General features: G+C 38.6%; 1 protein-coding gene across 1 annotated transcript in view; it reads right to left on the bottom strand.

The window, feature by feature from the left end:
• Positions 1 to 313: 313 nt before the first annotated feature.
• NOX3 (NADPH oxidase 3) overlaps positions 314 to 18511 on the bottom strand; it is a 39669-nt gene continuing 21471 nt past the window's right edge. Inside the window, exons 9-13 of the mRNA XM_063390167.1 lie at positions 17779 to 18032; positions 14207 to 14369; positions 6802 to 6948; positions 3461 to 3585; positions 314 to 1254 (exon numbers count right to left, since the gene is read on the bottom strand). Coding sequence (XP_063246237.1) covers positions 1128 to 1254; positions 3461 to 3585; positions 6802 to 6948; positions 14207 to 14369; positions 17779 to 18032 — 816 coding nt within the window. The 3' untranslated portion in view covers positions 314 to 1127. The remainder of the gene's footprint in view (positions 1255 to 3460; positions 3586 to 6801; positions 6949 to 14206; positions 14370 to 17778; positions 18033 to 18511) is intronic.

An 18511-nucleotide genomic window follows, 5' to 3' on the forward strand; every position in this document is an offset into this window, starting at 1 on the left:
GGAGTTAAATCTGGTGAGGGAAGTAAAGAAGAGCTTCTGTGCATGCATTAGTAGCAAAAGGAAGGCTAGGAAAATGTTGCTTTGCTGCTGAATGGGGTGGGGAACTTGGTGCCCTAGGCCATGCAAAAAGATAGAGGTACTCAATTCCTGTTTTGCTTCAGTCTTTACATCTAAGGCTGACATTCAGAGATCCCTGGCTTCTCAGGGAAGAGGGAAGATCTGCAAAAATTCATGGCTACCCTCAGTGAGGGAAGATCAGGTTAGGGATATTAAACAAGTCAATGGAAACTGATGGGATACATCCACAAGTGCTGAGAGAACTTGCCATTCTTTATTTTTGAATAGTCATGGTGAAGGCAGAATGTTCCTGAGGAATGGAATAATGCTAACGTTGCTTGTCTCTTCACAGAGTCAGCTCTAAGCAAGAGGTTTGGAGTAGAAGCCAGAGGTGCCTTCCCACCTCAACCACTCTGTCATTAACCTTTCTCCTGAGTTTCAGTTGCATGTCTCACCAGATCCATTTGCTGAGTGGAAAAATTTCTGGAGTTCCCTAGCCTATTAAACCTAGGTACGTATCAGACTGTGGGACACACAGACACCATTCCCATGGAAATGTCAGGTTTAAATGGTGCATAGCTTGGTAGGGCAAAGCAAATTTGCTCCTTTGGAATTTGACAGAGTGTAGAGAAACAGTATTGCTGTGGCACAAAAGGTAATGTGGATATGGATGTGTGTGCAGTAGAAGAGTAAAATCAGAAAACCAAGAAGGAAAGATTTCAATGGGCATGGTTTAAAACAGCAGGAATGTATTGCCTGCAATCATACACAACAGCAAAGTACAGCTCTAAATATTCATTTTACTCATGCCTTTTTCTTTAAAGGTTATGGTTTGTGTGTGTTTTCACACAGGTGTAGAGGGATTCACAGCATCATTAAGTAAGCAATGAAAAGGCCAAGGAAGGGTTCAAATCTTTAGCTGGCATAGGATAGATTTTTCTGCTAAAGTCAGTACACCCATTTCAATTTGCAGCTCTTAATGTCTGGCCTGAATGCTGCAAAATGATGGGAGAAGATGGGAAAAAAATACACAATCTGGTAATGTCTATTATACAATTAAGAAGTACAGCCTAGAAACTTTCTTTGTTGTAGTGAAACTGAACTCCCCTTGGATCAGCTGACGAATATGAGTTGCACGTCTTCTGCACGATCTTAGAGAGAGCCTTGGGTCCACAGAAGAACACACCAATACTGTTTCTGTAATCACAGTAACAACAAAAATCATGAGAGTAGCAGGGGAAATGGATACACTGTACTTTTTGGCTGCCTCCAGCTTTGCATCTTTTCAAATGGTTTTTTGAGAAACGCATTTGAAAAATCTTGTGTTACTGTATACTTTGTGTTATGTACTGTACAATTTGTGTTGCCATATTAGAGTGTGATAATTTTAATACTTTCATCACAAAATATTTTAAATGGTAACTCTTTGATCTTCATAGTATTTTCAATCAGAGAGGAAAACATACTGCTTGCGCTGAAAATTAAGTGCTTTTTCTCCAGCTAAGTTAATTTTTTTTTCCTAAAAAATATACAAAATGCTCTGTTACTTCTGAGTTTTCTTCTCCTTTCCCCTTCCCTCCCCCCTTCCCCCTACCCCCATGTCTAATGCTTTTCTGCCTACCGACAATTTTTAAATGGCTGATTTAATAACAAAAGTCGTAAATAAGTACTTCGTATAAAATAAGGGCATGAGAAATGTACCAAACAATTGTGTTCATACGTGCACAAGCACGTAGGGAGCTGGAAACCTGCTTGCCTGCCAGAAACTGTCAAAGGGTTTCCCTCCATGTACAGTACACATATTGTTTTAAAACATATATGCAGACACAGATACACGCAAGTGCTGTACTTGTGGGGAAAACTCAGTCTGAAGAAATGCAGAGGAAGTGACAAGTGACAGCATGAGTTTAAAAAGGTTTTCTCCTGTAGAGAGGGGGCTGTGGACATGGTTTTGGTTCCCAAGCCATAGCCCCCAGAGGTCATGCCCATATTGCTCAGGTGCTCAGTTGCTCCAGGTTTAACCTGGAGTGGTGTATTCCTGCTGATCTGCTAAAAGACACTGTTGCAGCCAGGGGCAACTCCATCAACCTAGGTGCAGGGACCCGAAATTTAGTCAGATCCTAAAAGCTGATTGTTTCATCACACAGTAGAAACTCTTCTGTTAGCCTCTTGAATCTTCTATAAGTCAGAGAAAGAAAAAGCAGGGTATTCTCTTCTCATAAGCAATCCTTATTTCATGCCAGTTTTTTTTTGAAAAGGTTTAACATTGACCATAAACATGGGCATCTAGGCTCACAAAAAAAAAAAAAAAAAAAAAAAAAAAAAAAGGAGATTTTCCTGTCAGTTTAGGACTGGCTTTCTATAGAACTACCTCAAGATCCAGTATAGAAAGCTAATGCCCATATCCCCCTTGAGCAGCAGAAAAACATTTTTATCTCATCTGTACTTACAGTTGCAAAAGTAACTAAACAAAAAGTAATGTTTCAACTATAACTTTAAGAGCTCTGTTTATGTAGTAGAATCCCTATGAAAGGTCTTTCAAAAGTCATATTTTCTATTCTTGGCCTTTTTATGCTTTTAATCTTTCATATTTCCTGATTGTATTTATTTTGACCTCCATCAATTGAATCCTCTATTACTGTTATTTCTGCAATTTTATGGTATTCTTGTAGCTTACTGTATTCTCTTTGATCTCCTCCCTTTCAGCTTTTTCTTGGGTCTTTTTTCATCTTTTAAAAAAAGTCTTCTCCCTTTTCTTTTTGTATCTCTGTCTCCCAAGAGCAAGCCTTTATTTTGCATTAACAGGTAAATGTTTGGAAATCACAAAGTCACAAAGATTCTGGAATTTTCTACTGCTGAAGACAAAATATTTCAAATTCTTGCTTCAAAGGCTTTCAGGAACAAAGAAGCTTTTCTCAGACCACTAGCAAATCCACCAAGTTCAAATGAACTGTCTTTGCCAGCAGAGATGAACTAATAACAGAACAGCATAGTCTTGCAAGAGTGGCCAAATATGTTAGGGGAACAAACATATCCTTGACATCATAAGAAAAAAATCACAGTTTATCTCTTTAATAACCATCTTCAAGGGAAATTAATGCTACTTTGTCCTTTGTGCAGAACAGTAATTGGATTGTGTGTTTCAATTATATCTGGACAAAGGCCAGGATATTGAAATACTTCTAAATATTAGATTTTCTTGTCCAAAAATTAGATTTTATTGGCATTCTCTTTCCGAGATTTCTTCATTAAAATCTTCATTAAGCATAAATCTTCTTTCCACACAGCAAAAAAGAAGAAATTATTTTAAAAGGGTCATTTAGAAAGGTTTTCTCTCCCCTCCCCCCACTGTTTATGCTGAGAGAAGAGTTACCTAGCAAGGTTAGAAAACAGCCTGCCTTACCTAGGATGGTTTTCAGCTAGTTGCTTGAACTCATTGTCCCAGTTTGGCCTTCCATAACAGGTTTTCTGTCTCAAACCAGTAATTACATCCATCTTGTCATCACAATGTAGGGCTATGTGAGTAGCCTAAAGGCAAATTTACAGGATAATAGAGTCAAAAACATATATTCCAGGTAAGAGGCAAAAGCAATAATGCTTCTCTGCTGAGAAAGATGGAATGAGGGAAAGAAAACTGTGTAATTATCAAATGGGAGGGGAGGGGGGGGAGAGGGAGAGGGAGAGGGAGAGGGAGAGGGAGAGGGAGAGGGAGAGAGAAGATGAGTATTTGAGAGGTCACAATATTACTAGAATTGTAAAAAACATTTCCAAAATACCTGGGAGCTACGTCCAGAGCATTCTGGTGCTGATGGAAAACACAGTGGATATACCAGCTCATCAGGGGTAAAAATGGGTCAAGTGGAGGACCACAAAGATGATGAGGGGTCTGGAGCACCTCTCTTATGAGAAAATACTGTGAGAGCTGGGCCTGTTCAGGCTTGAGAAGAGAAACTGAGAGGGGATCTCATCAATGCATGTAAATAGCTCAAAGGCAGGTATCAGAGGATGGTGCCAGACTCTTTTCAGTGGTGCCCAGTGACAGGAAGAGGAGCAATGGCCATAAACTAAAACACAAGAAGTCTCATCTCAACATGAGGAAGAATTACTTTACACTGAGGGCAGCAGAGCACTGGAAGAGGCTGCCCAGGGAGGCTGAGGAGTCTCCTTCTCTGGAGACATTCAAAACCCACCAAGACAAGTCCCTGTGTAACCTGTTCCAGAGGACCCTGCCTTGGCAGGGGGGTTGGACTGGAGGCTCTCCAGAGGTCTCTTCCATCCCTAACTATTCTGTGACTCTGTAAAACCCTCAAAGTTTTGACTTTTCTTCTCAGGTAGAGGCAGGTGCAGAAAGTGGATCACCTGAGCTGAAGCACTGAACCAAGACAGCTTCTCAGCTCCCAAGTGCCAGGAAAAATTCTGATTTTCATGGGCATTTACTGTCCTTCAGCTCCTATGCTACACCCATTACTATGCTATCTGAGTGCTTACCAGATGCATTTAAAAACATAAAACCACTGTCACTCCTAATTGTCCTGCTCTTGTGTAGGAGTAATATGCTTGTTTCCACTACGGATATCATCATTGCTGTCACTATCAAGAAATTAACAGAGGAAAGTAAGTTTAAAAGTGAACTTTGCATTTAGTTCAGGCCCTAGCATGAATTATTATCGTATTTTGCAGAAGTGGTTGCTGAAATTTAGATTCATTTCCTAGGTATACTATATTTTTCTTCTTCTAATGAGTCTTCCATGTTCTTTACCAACACAATTATTCTTGTCAAGCGAAGTTGTCAGAAGAGGTCATGTTTCTAAAAGCTTCTTCTTGTTAGTTTGAGCTGCTGTGAGAAGGATTTGGAATACTCTAAGAAAAAACTTAAAGTATTTGGTAAGAGTGGGAGGCAGAAAAGTGCAGAATTTTTGAATTGTTTGCAGCAAAATTGTCCCATTGAGAAGACAGGCTGTTCTCATTAAGTGGAAGTTTCCCAGGATTTTTGATATTAGCCTTTGCAATTGCTCACAGTGTTAAGGTTGCCTAGGAGCCTCAGGGGTATTGCAGGGAGCTTGTCCAAGCAGAGGCAGACCATGTGCCTTATCTGCTTGACCATCTGTTGCCAACATAGGCTCTGCGAAGAGCTCAAGGCATTGAACAAACATGTTTGAGGAGCAGACACATGTCAGTAAAGGAGAGTGTACTAGAAGGTTTAAAATGCCCATCCTCCTTGGGTTCAACTTCACTTGACTACTGGTCATCCATATGGTGAGACAGGGAGAGAATGCAGAGAATGTTGTTTTGTTTTTTGCTAGGGGAGAAGTAAAATATCATTAAAGTATTACTGGTGCTGAAGCTCAAATTTTGATGAGTGATGAACAGGAATTTACTAAAAACAACTAAGTCCTGTAAGATTAGGGAGTTTGTGTGTATCTGAAGAAGATGATGTTACTGAGCACAGTGGCCAGGTCAGAGTTGGACAAATAGCCACTGAAGAACATTCCTCTGACAGGAGCTGAGAGGGATTATGGGGTTGAAGAGAGAAAGAAGTGCCTTCAGAAAAGTGCAGGGCACACGAGTGAAGAGAGACAGAGCCCCAGCAAGAACAGTTGTCACCTTACCTGTCTTCTGGTCTGATGTTTGCCCAAGAGGGAAGTGAGGTGATAAGTGAAAGATGAGGGCAAATTTGTGGCTTTTTAGGTTCTCTAATAGCTTCTTTAACAGCAGGTTTTTGGTAATACCCTGTGATATTGCTAATGCAGAGCAGTAGTTTCTATAACTGCAATATACTTCACAGTGGGAGTGTGTTTTTCTGAATACAGCTTTATGTACATACCTCATTACTTGACAGAAACTCTAAGGAAAGCAGAAAGAAACAATGGGGATTTTGTATCAGCAGAGGCAGAAAAGGAAAAGCTCTATGAAATCTGTATTTTTTTTATGCTACTAGGCAGTTCTTCATTCAACAGAGACAGCAGGAAATAAAGCAGTAGAGCAAAAACTTCCCTGTTAGAATTTTTCTGGCAGGTTCCTAACTTATCACGGCATGATCTGAGAGATCCATTAAAAAGGGGAGAGAGAGAGAGAAAATCAACACAGTTGTGTTTAGGTAAAGACTAAAGAAGTTGAACAATATTGACCCAGTCTAAGTTTTAAGCACCTGAGGTGGTATGATCCAATGAAATTATGAGATGGCAAATTTAAAGTCAATCAGAGAAAATGTCTTTTCAAACAACATGAATTGCACCATGGAGTTGGTTGACAAAATGTTCCCAGTGCAGTACTTTTCAAACAGGCACTGGAGATGTGTGTATATATATATATATATATATATATATATATATATATGAATGTGAACAGAAGCTATAGTAAATAATAAGAGTAAATGAAACCTACACTTTTTAGACAGCCCTCCACATTTCAGCACAAAAATGACAGAACTTAATGAAAGATTGTTCCCAAGACATAGACAAAATGTCCCTTGACGAGCTCCTGAAAGCTGTATGCACTTTTCTGTGAGACACCTGGTAACCATCTTTGCTCAAGACAAGATGCAGGACTAGAGGAATCACTAGCTTGGTTTCTCCATTCCTGTTTTCCTAAATGTGTGATGTAAACAGACATCTTAGTATCTTCATATTTACAGTTCTTTGTCTTTGTTTCATCCATCATTTATTCAGCTGTTCCTGTTCCATATGTTAGCATACTGGAAAAGCAAGGTACATTAACTCTGACTTGTGACAGTTTGATTATTACCTGACTTTCATCCCAGCCAGTAAGAAATATATGATAGCTTAGAAAATCATTTTTCCACTTTTCAGCCATTTTTGTTTCCAAATGGAACAGAAGATCAGCAAACCACTCAAATGCTGATGGGTCTCGACAAATCCAGTAAAAATAAACCTGTCAAATAAAGTAAAGAGATTTAACAAAAAGCAAACTTTCAATAAAACTTCCTAATTGCTGGCTCAACTCATTAACCATATACTGTGTGATTCTTTGGCACTCTAAATTTATAGCAAACATAATTAAACATAATTTTGGCAATTGAAAATTTTGATTTTCATCTTAAACAATGACTGAATATACTAATATTCTTGTGAAAGTAGGCAATGGTCAAGCTTCCCATATATCCCTGTCAGTGCATCTCTGCTTTGACTTGTAATATCTAGCCCTTCATTTCTTGAAAATAATTTGATGATTATTTGAAATTTCAGTTTTATTTAATTTCAGCTTTATTCAGCATTCCAACAAGGAATTCCTTGTTTCTCAAGACCTTATGCCATAGGCTAACTCTTGATGTTGCCAAAAGATACTTATGTTCTTCAAGTCCCATGCCCTGTATAAAACAGAACAGAGATAGTTCCTATTCCTTTTTAAAAAATGTATTTCATGTTTAAACTGGAGCATCTAGTTCCTAGAGAAACCTGAAACTAAATTTATAATTGCTAAAGGGGTAAAATGAACTGCTATCCCATGATCGGTTTTGTATTGCTTGAAACTCTCCTCTTTATCAAAAACACACAATTTATCTCATCCAGATTTCACTAGTTTCACTTTTCATCTTTTTTGTTTCTTGTCTATTGGGTTGGGGAGCCTGTTATCAAATTTTCATTCCACACATAGAAATTGGAGGATGGGCTCCAGTTATCCTACAGTTGTATCTATGGCAAACCAAACATTCCTGGGATCTGTCATTGAGAGGCATCCTTTAATCATTCCTATGGCTTATTTTTTCCTACTCTACTGCAGTAAATCAAAAAACAACAGAGATTTCTGTTTTCTGGATTTATTTTGTTGTTTATTTTTTTTTAAGGAAGAAGCTAATTTATTAATATCTTAAGGCATAAGGCATAAGGCATAAGGCATAAGGCATAAGGCAATGCTTGCATAGGTAAAAAAAAATCTTTCAAACAAGACTGTTAGTCACTGTGCATACAATGATGAGTTTCTGTTACAAGAATCCTTCCTCTGGCATGTTCAGCTGGAACAGTGGAAGTCCACAAGAACCTTTTTCTGCACAGTTTTTATAGCCAGCTGGCCCAGGGATCATTGATACCATTCCTGCATGTGCATGATCTACTGTGATCTGTCGTCTTAAGATGCATATCAAAGCATCTTCCAACTAATTAGCAATTTCCAGAAGGCTGTCCTATATGACCACTTCTGCAGAAACGGTTTCTGATGACCATTTGCAAATGTCTTGTCTGTGTGCAAGTTAATAAAGTTTGCAACAGGAACTGCCTCAGGACTGATGAAATTCCCTTGTCAGGGTCTTATCAATGCACTGAAATCAGTCACTCCTAGGCACATCAGGAATTACCTTAGGGAGCCTTCAGCACCATCATGATTTCCTAGCTGGAAATCTCCTCTAGCAATGCTTTGCTGAGTAGAGGGCTGGGACCAGTCCATTCCCTGGTTTCAGCTCAGTGCCTTGTATGAAGCCAGTACAGATGTGGAGACAACTCAGCTGTGAGTTCCTGTACTACCCAGAGGATGAATGTCTGAAATTCCTGTCTGCCCAGGCACTACCCTGATGGCAGTCTGGAGCACAATTACAAGATAAACCTGACTGCAATTCTTATTACTCAAATTCTGTAGCTCTTGCCACACACGCTACCATTATTTTGACCAGATGGTGCCAAACCTTGAATGGGCCTCTTCAGGCTTCAGGATAAATTTTCATAATTTATCCAAAGAGAAAAATCACAAACATGGAGAAATTCCAAAAATGCACAGTTTCAGATGTGAAAGGAACGGCAGGAGGAACAATGTATAATCTTATAAAAACTGGATGATTGGAACTTATTGTATTGAGACTGTGATTTTTATTTTGTTGCGAAATCCCTGACTGTGATTTTTATTTTGTTGCAAAATCCCTTAGCTTCCTGCAACCCATCTCCTTTTCTGCTCACCAGCCCCTCTGTCTTTTAGTGTACTGCAATATCAAAGGTGATCTGGAAGATATGTCCCCAAGGCAATCATTGTGGTGACTCCAATGTTTTGGAAATTGTAGGCCTTTTCCACAGGATCAATGAGGTAAAAATGTGTATTGGACACCTCTGAAATGAAAAACCAGAGAAAGAAGCCAGAAAGCTATAAAGATATTTCCCAAAGTTTTAATATACTAGGTTGTCAGACTTCTGGTAAGGTGGTGAGAGAAAAATGCGGTAATACCATGCTTCAGTGGAGATTTGGTAAAAGACACTAAGAGTAATTTGAGATGTTTCCTAGATCTGAGTGTAGTGTAAGGGACCATCTGTGGTTTATGTAAGAAATATAAATGATATATGATCCCAGAAACAGAGATAAGGCATTCAGGGTTAAGTAGGGTGTTTTTACAGCCCAGGAATAAGACTGTCTGTGGAACTTTAGTACTAACCATCTTGGCTGTTTGCTTTTTCCCCTTCTGTTTCAATATTTTGTCTTAAATATGACCTCATTGCTTTATGGAGGAGGGTTGCTGATGATTTACACTGGCGTAGGTTATGAGGAAAAAAAGCAAGCCCACTGACTTTATAGAATTTCATATTTGTGGCCAACTACAGCATTATTTTAAATTACCAAAACTAGGTAAGATTTATAGCTTTAACCTTTACGTAGCTTTTTTGTGCCTGAGTCCAAAAGTCCCCACTTGTTCTATATACTCAGCACCTCGAAAATCAGCCCACTGAGTGCTGTCAGTCTGTATCACACCATAGCTGTTGATTTGTGGCGAGAAATTTCTTCCCCCAGACTCTGCTTGATCATCTTATTTCTCAAGTTTTTTCAGCAGTTCATTTTATGGAAATGTATATTTAGTACATGTGTGTGGAGAGGAGATATGTATTTCTAAACAAATAAAGGATTGTTCATGGGGTGGCAACTGGGAGCGTGTGGGCAGGACTGGGAGATAAGCATGTTCAGGGAAGGAGGAAGAAAAGCTGGCCAATGAGTTGAGACAATACAGCCTTCAAATTAGGGAACTGGTTTCCAGAACATCAGACTGTGGATCTTAAAGGAATGCTTTGAGCTGTTTGCAGGCCTGGCTGTCACAGTAACAGGCAGTCCAACTGGTTGGATCAAGCCACCTCTGGCACAGTCCTCTAAGGAAAGGATGCAGCTTTCTGAAGCTGCAAAAATTCCTTAAGCTCATCCTGCGGCACCCGTTGCATTGCCTCTGATTTTCACATTAGAAGTGGCAAGCATTTGGTGATGAAGAAAGCCTGTCATTATTAGAAGTATTTTTGGCTGTGATTATAATCTTAGAAAGAAAAGAGATAGTGAAGAAGGATGGCCTATGGGTAAAAGGAATTAGTTTCCCTTAGATCAAAGAGAACTTCTAGTCTAATATGTTAAAATAAATGGTGTTTACAAAGATGAATTCCTATCTTTACACTGGCTGCCCATAGTATAGCACAACACATTACATATATAATTAAAATACAATAAATGCAACAAAAAATTAATCCTTATTAAAACAGCAGAATAAAGTAGTTTGAGTACATTTCTATAATTAAAGATTATTCTGAATCCTGTTTTTTTTCTTGTAAGCCTCATACTATTAACTGACTGCAATTATTTAGGACCTTTAAAAATCTGGTTTAGATTTATGTTTCATTAGTCTCCACCCACCCTATTGCCATCAATTGCATTCATCAGCTTGATGGCTTGCCCAAGTAAATTGTCTTAAATTTTCAAAGTGCTCTTCTTGCAAATTGAGTTAGATACAGTATTGCTATTAATCAGATCAGAGCAGAGGTTTGAATAGTTGCTTATTTCTGTAATGCTCTGCTCCCTTGTAACTCATGGATATTTATCCTTCATTTTCCCACATCCTCAATTTTGTAGAATGGACAAGAGCAAGAGCTGTGTTACCTCTTTCCTGTAAGGTGAAAGAACATTCTTTGTAAACAGCTTCCATCATGAGGAAAGTCATTAATAATTATCTGTTGATGAGCATCCGTTTGTTTCTCCCTGCTCCCTGAAGGCAGAGTTGGAGCTGCAGCTCTGGGCAAAGCCAGCTTTTCACTAAAGGGGTGTCCAAGGAGGACACCCCTCATCCCTGACTCTTGCTGCTCCATCTTAGGCATGAATATCCCTGCAAAAACCTCTGTCACCTGCAGGTGAGCACCTCCCTGCAAGCATCCAGAAAAAAAAAATAAAAAAACCAAAACAAACAGAGATCTTCCTCTGTGTAATTAATTCAGGGAGCCACCCCAGGGAGCCACTCCAGGTAAGGCACAGCAGCCTGAGGCATGCAGGGGTGGGGGTTTGGCCACCTGCAGGAGGCACTGACCCAGAGTTAGGGTGGCAGTGAACAGTCTTTCCTATAAATGTATAACAAGGTTCAAAATCATATTCCTAAATTTGAAGCAAAAAGCTTAAAATGTTATCAAAAAAGATCAGAAAGATGGTTACGTTTGACAGAAGAAAGAGCCCAGGTTTTTAGATCTTCAAGACAAGATTTTTGTGCAGAAGGACTGGGGACTGAGGCAGAGATTTGCCTCAGGAGGGGAAGTCGTCTCAAAGCGAATAGAAGAGGCTGATTGTGTTTTCCTCTCAGTCTGTAGCTGAACTTACTGCCACAACATGTTGTGGTTGTCTAATGTCTACATGGATTCAAAAAACAATTAGACTACTTCATAGAAGAAAAAGCCACAAGGGTACATTAAAGACAGACGTACAGCTCTTGTATCAAGGTGTTACTGAGTTACAAGTAACTCGATGGTGAGAAAGTGTTCTGTAAAAACCAATCACCATCTGATTTTTCTGGTCTGTATACTTTACTCTAGGTGTTCGTGAGGAATCACAGTTGGAGACAGGATACAAGGTAGATGGATATTTGGCTGTACTCAGTAGAACCTTTCTTATGTCTTTTGTAGGGAAGAGAAAGTGGATGCTTGCTAACAGTAGAATCTGACAGATCAGTACAATTTTATCATTTTCAGTAGCAATTGATCTGAAAAATGAGACCACTAATGTGAAAAAAAAAATCATGTTATGCATAACTCAAGCCAGTAGAAAGTTTCCAGCCATGACTAGTAGTACAAGCAAAAAATGATGGGGAAATGAGGGCTCTAAGGCTATTTAATTGTGAAGAATCAAATAGATAAATATGTACTCCTTTTGATTTGTTGGGTTTTTTAAATTATACAGCTGCAGACATTATGGAAACTCTGAGTATTTATATCTCAACCATATGTGGGCAACACTAAAAAATATTAGTTCAATAACCATAATGATAGCTGTACTCAAATCAAAATGAAGTTGTTAAAAAAAAGAAAAACCTCTTATTTATTTCCTTAATAGACATTTCTATGGTACTCATCATGGCAGAAAGAGAGTGCTGAATACTTTGAGGAAGATTAAATTATTTGTAATTATACCACAAGTGGAGGCTTTTAACCAATGGGAAAAAAAAAAAGTTGAGCTACCGTGAGATGAATCGCTCTCTCTGAGATGACTGCTGAATTTTTTTAAGTAATGCTGTGAACTTCCCCATGACCTTTCATCCACACTTTCAAAATATTTTATAAGCACTGATGAAATTTAGCCTCATAACACCTGTGCAAAATAAACATTGCTATTCCCACTGCACCAATAAGGAAGCCAAGATATAAAAAAAAGACAAGCAGAAGTCCTGATAATTTTGTATTTCATAGGAATTCAGAAAAATGGAACTCTACAGCAGAATGGCAGAACCAAGGCAGAATGCAAGAGGCATTTATCCTTGCAGGCAAACTTACCCAAAATTCTCCTTAATTCTCCCTGTGAACGAACACCCTCAAGTATACTATTGGTGCATCGTTAAATTCTGTTCTTTTCCCCTTAAGATAGCAGCAGTGACAGTAATAACAACACTTTTACTTGTATACATGTATACATTGTATACATGTAGAATATACATAATCTACATATATAAAGTTTCTATGCATATGTGTAGCTCTCCTTCCAGTGAAAAAGATCACACTGGTACAATTGTAGTGTTTGCAAATACACTTCTTTTCTCAAAAAGCATGTTTTTCCATTTTTATTTCCCTCCCTTCTCAGTGCTTTTTCTGCCTCAGAGATCCCCCCTGGCAATTTGAACCTGTCCTCAACTCCTCAGTTATTAAAATCCCAGATGCTTTTTCAGTGGCAGCTCATCATTAAGATGCCAATTTTAACATTCTTTCATTTAAAAAGATCAGCCCCTTGGTCCTGCAATCAGCTCCATATCTATTGACCCTTTCAGAGATCTGTCCCCTCCAATGCAATTTCAATGTTTGTCCTTAAATGCAAAAGGTTGAACAGTTCCTGATTCAGCTTTTACACTGGAAAAATGGCCTAAAAGAAGCTGTAAGGTCCACAAGCTACCACTTGCCATGATGGATATGGAAGAGAATGTTTAATGGTGATTTTTTCCTACGCTTTCCTACGTTCTTGCCCTCACCCCTCTTCACCTATTATCTCCTTTTCACCTATCTTCCCCAGTGCTGCCTCACATGCCATTAGCCGAAGGTGTATAACAGGTTAGAAAACTAGGAGTATGTTAATTTAATTGGTGCCATCTTTACCTTATAGATCTGAACATATTTTTTCAACAAAATAATTAAAGTGGTTTGAGGGAGTAATATGCATCTTGATATATGCATCTCATCCGGAGCTTAAATGCCTTTTATATGCCTTTTGTGCTGGTTAATATCCTGACTTTGCAATGTGAGAAGAGCAGCAAATGATTGCCGAATGCAGCCTTCTGGACCAGAACATGCTGCCAAAGGACCCTCAGGAAACTTGCAGGTGGACAAAGAGCAAGTGCTGCCCTTCACTTCTGATTGAGATGACGTTGCAGGATTTATGTTTGGTCAGAAAGAGGGTAAGTTTCTCTTGGAGCTCTCTAATTATCTGTCTAGCTATGAAAAACATTCCACAGCTATCTCCAGTTGCTATTGAAAATCTGATCCTTCAACTTTTCAACTAAAAATACTGCAGCTAGGGCCACCTTCTTTCTCGGGGAATGACAGTAAATTCAGGAGACTTCACCCCACAACAGTTCCTAAGGCAACTGAAAGGGAGTGACTGCTTCCCAGAGCAAGTTAAAGCACTCAAGTGAGCCTAGAGCTTTGAATTGCCTCTCTCCCCTGGCTAAGTAGCCTCACTTGTGGAACCTTTTAACAAAGCAATAAACTTTCCCCCCTACCTTCTGCAGTGCCAGTACTGTGTTAGGGTTGCAGCATTTGTACCAAATGGATTTTAGAACAGAGGCGAATGGTGTGACTCCGATTCCTGCTGCAATGCAGACACTGACTCGGTAGTGGAAGATGTCTGTGGCTGCAGATCCATACGGTCCGTCCACTGCCAGCCTACAGCAACAAGACATTTAGTAAAGAGTCAACAATGCATAAAGTGACAGGAAGGCTAACATTTGTTGGGCTACACATTGTCAAAACTGAATTTCTGTTAAAATAAAAGAGAAGAGACGTGTCTAAGATGGCACATAAATTGCCGGCACAAATGCATTTAATTTTCAGTGGGTGCCATTTAATAGCAGAGCAACTGTCTTTTCTGAAATGAGGGAATAAGAGCACCCATGTGGATTTGGGGCCTGGCCATCTATTTAAGCATGCAATTGCAATTTTCTGGCTTTCTGAAATGTGATTAGTCATATAATTGCATGTCCAAATTTAGCTGTGGAATTTGCATATTTAATTATGAATTACTAAAAAGCATCCTGTTTTAGAGCTTTATTTTTTATATTGTACATATCAAAGTAAAGAGGAACAGATTATATTAATCATTTTCAGAAGTTCTGTATTTGAGTTAAAGCAATAAAAGACAAGGCAAGAAAAAGGTCATCATATGCAAGGGAACTACTATTTTCTCATCTCTTTCTGAAAAAGCAGTATTTCAGGAATACATTTTTGTCATAATACTGTACTTAGTATCTGATGTAAAGGAAAAATGTGTAAGGAGAAATGCTTGTTGATATTACTACCTCCTGTAATCTATGTTGCTGATGCCAAGAAATTAATTTTGGTCAAAATTAGAGATGAAAAAGGTTATTGAATAATCAGGTTCATTCCTTTAGCAACATGAAATGTAAATACACACAGCACTTTGCAGTGCTCTTTCCAGCCCTGTCTTTATAAAACATAAATGGTTTCACCAACACCCAGTCCTTGGGAAAAAGCTTTTTCTTCCTTTTAGATTTTCTGTTGTTTTGTGCTCTTTATTGCACGAATCATCCTTAAAATTTATCCTTAAATAGTACAAACGAATAGGCACACATAATTGAAGTGACGTGTTCTAACAGGAAAAGAAAGAGGGATCCCCAAGCAATGCTACACACAAATATAGGGACACAGCATATCTCAGATCTCATTGTTACTTTTTTAAAAGTCCTAGCAAACATTTTCCCTTTTATTTTAATATTTGAAATGCCTTGCAAGTGCAGTAGCAAACAAAACAGCTACTCTGGCATAACTTCTAGAAATCTGACCCTATACATAAAGAAAATTTTTTAATATGTACAGTTATTTAGATTATTGCCCAGACCAGTACTTTTGAGTACTCAAAACTTCCTGTAAAATATGGTTAATTTATGGTACATACGTATAGTGCCTAAGAACAGTTTTCAGATAAGCTTCCTCTGTAGTTCAATGTGAGGCTGGAAGCAATTCTCATTGTTGTCAGTAGATTGAGAAAAAAATTGATCTGGAAGAAATTTCAAGGATTCTCTAGTCTGTTGCTGTGCTGTAAGACAGGTTCAATTATTTCTGAATCACCCTGTGAAGAGATTTGTCTTGTCAGTCTGCTCCTAAATCCTCAGGTGACAGAGATCCCATCATTGGTTTGAATGCCTCACTCAGCCATAGCTATAGAGCTTAGCCAGATACAAAACCTCAGAGAAGCAGGGAGGAGGAAGAGGAGAAGGAGAAACTGAGCTATGCAACTTATTAATTTGATCTAGATAGAGTGGATGAAGGTAGGAAGATAGTAAACAAAGAGACAAAAATTATTACATTTGCATTTGCTGAAGAGAAGTAGAAAGTGGGGCTATGGACTTGCTCACAGTGGTTTGGATTGTCCATATTCTTCATTTCATTAGAAAAGAAATTAGATATATGAGGAAGGCAGGAGAAATATATAGTTTTGAAAAAGTATCATTAACAGATTCTATGATTATTTTTAGAATTTAGACATTTGCTGATCACCATGATGATTGTGTAGTACTCCTGACTGTAAGAGCAGTTAGATTTTGGGGCAACTAGCAATTAAGTCAGCCAAAATCCTAAAGAGACATAAGATGAAACTTGGTTATTTTCACATGAGTAATCTATTCTCTGGTTTTAGCTCCCAAATTTGTCAGAAATCACAACTGTCTATGCTACCTATATATGTATGAACATTTTACTTTAATCTTCTTTAAGTAATTAAAATCCACATATTTTATTAACCCTACCTTATTATTCAGTTGCTATGTCTTCTGTCTTCTGCAGTTTCTGCTAGATGTTATTTTTTAATATAATCACCAATTTGGTGTATAACTTTAGATGTTGAAACTGTGAAAAAGACCTGTTTTTTGCTTTATTGCTAGTTTAACTATTGAAACATTCTTTTTAGTATATTGCGAGAAAAAAACTGGAGGATGTCATTAGGCACCCTAACAAGATTAAAAAGAGGAGTGTTTATATATGACAGTACTGTTAATTTCAACCCTACATTGTGGCAAGCAACATTTGATAACTTTTTTTTCTTCCTCATTTTTCACACTTGCTGCCAATCACTTTGAAAAATTTTTCCTCCAGTTCTGCTGAAATGGCATACTTCTCATTCCAGTTGCCTTTAACAAAGGCACAGATTTAATTTCTAATTCTTATTAACTGATACAATGCAAGGACCAGACCAGACTCTCCTGTCTGCACCCACCCTCTAATAAACCTCGGCAGCTCAGTGGTGTCTACAAGCTTTCCAGGGGGAAATCAATCCCTCCAGTCCCAGGCCCTACACACTCCACCAGAATTTAAATGATCCTGTGCTGGGCTCTTGCTGAAAATCTCCCCTATTCCTGCAAGCAGTGCAGGGGTAGAGCTACGTGGTTTGAATCCATTCTGTATAGAGCCAGGTCCTTGGCTGGAGTAAGTCAGGATGGCTCCTTGGACTCCAGAGGATCCCCGCTAACTTGAAACAACAGAGAATCAACTTTTTGCTTGTATTAAGGTGCCCAAAATACATAATTTGAGCACTAATAACTGTTAAAAAGTGGAGCAGGGTTTGGGAAACAGAGATGAGGTTGAAGGAGGCTGTTGGAAAGAAGTAAGGTTTATGCAGATGTTTCAGGGACCACAAAATATCTCAGTAACTGAAAGGGAAAACCTGGAATCTTGGATGGTAAGTGATGGGTACCATCAGAACATTAGCATAGTGGCACAAATCTAGCAGATATCTTTCAGTGTCATTTATTAAACAACCATTTTCCAAAATAGATATCTTTAGGTGTAGATACAGGTGTTAGAGATCCAAATGGTAGCAAGAGATAAGGATATTGATATGGACTTTAAATCTCAGATTAGTCATTACATCCTCTTGGTAGCTTCAGTTCATGGCTATTTGTTTGTGGTGTTTTTCTAACATAATGTATTTATGAATCCAGAACTACAATATAATAATGTATCATAAAAAAGACACATAAAATTAGTTAAAGTTTAAATGTTAACATTTATTTTAAAATGTAGAAATAACATTTTAAAATATGTAGTGTCTTATTCAAACCTTGGTAACATCCACAGTTCCTTGAAAGCTTTTTCCTCTGCTCCAAAGGCCTTGAAAAGGGCTGCAGTCCAGTCCCCGACGACCCGTATGTGGACGCTGAAGTAGTCCTCCTCGGGAGCTGAGGTGAGGGTGAAAGGGTGCCACTCCAGCTGTGAGACAGATGGGCACTGGAGAAACACATATTGGCCAGCTCCCATTTTAAAGCCATGCTTCTTCATGTGGAGCTCAAGGACTCCAGAGGAATGTGTCACCACCTAAAGAATGATAAAGGGACTAATTTTAGTTTCATTCAGACGGGTAAATGTTTGTTTTCATTAGGTCACAGATATCCAAACCTGCGTGTTGCAGTGTTGTTGCCCAATGGCTTGAGAGCATGTGCAGTATGTGTTGTGGGACAGCTTGACTTCTGTGTGCAAGACACAGAGGAAAGGCTGTAACAATTCAACGGTTTGTCGATTTTCTTGGTATAACCTGGGCAAAAGTATTTCTTACTTGATTGGAATAATTCCTTAATTCCTAGTTTTGCTCTCATGTAACACTGCTAACTCTGTGGGATTACAAAGAAAAAAGCACAGTGAGCTCAATTCTAATAACTTTTGTAAAGAGGTAACATCAGTTAAGCAGCAGTTTTTTATGTCACACATAATATACTGAGATTCTCAGATCAGAGCCACTCCATGAAATTAGCAGCAAGGCTTATCCAACATCCTGTACCCCTCACACAAGATACACC

This window comes from Prinia subflava, chromosome 2 (genome assembly GCF_021018805.1).
Source record: "Prinia subflava isolate CZ2003 ecotype Zambia chromosome 2, Cam_Psub_1.2, whole genome shotgun sequence".
In the NCBI taxonomy this organism is placed as follows: Eukaryota; Metazoa; Chordata; class Aves; order Passeriformes; family Cisticolidae; genus Prinia; species Prinia subflava.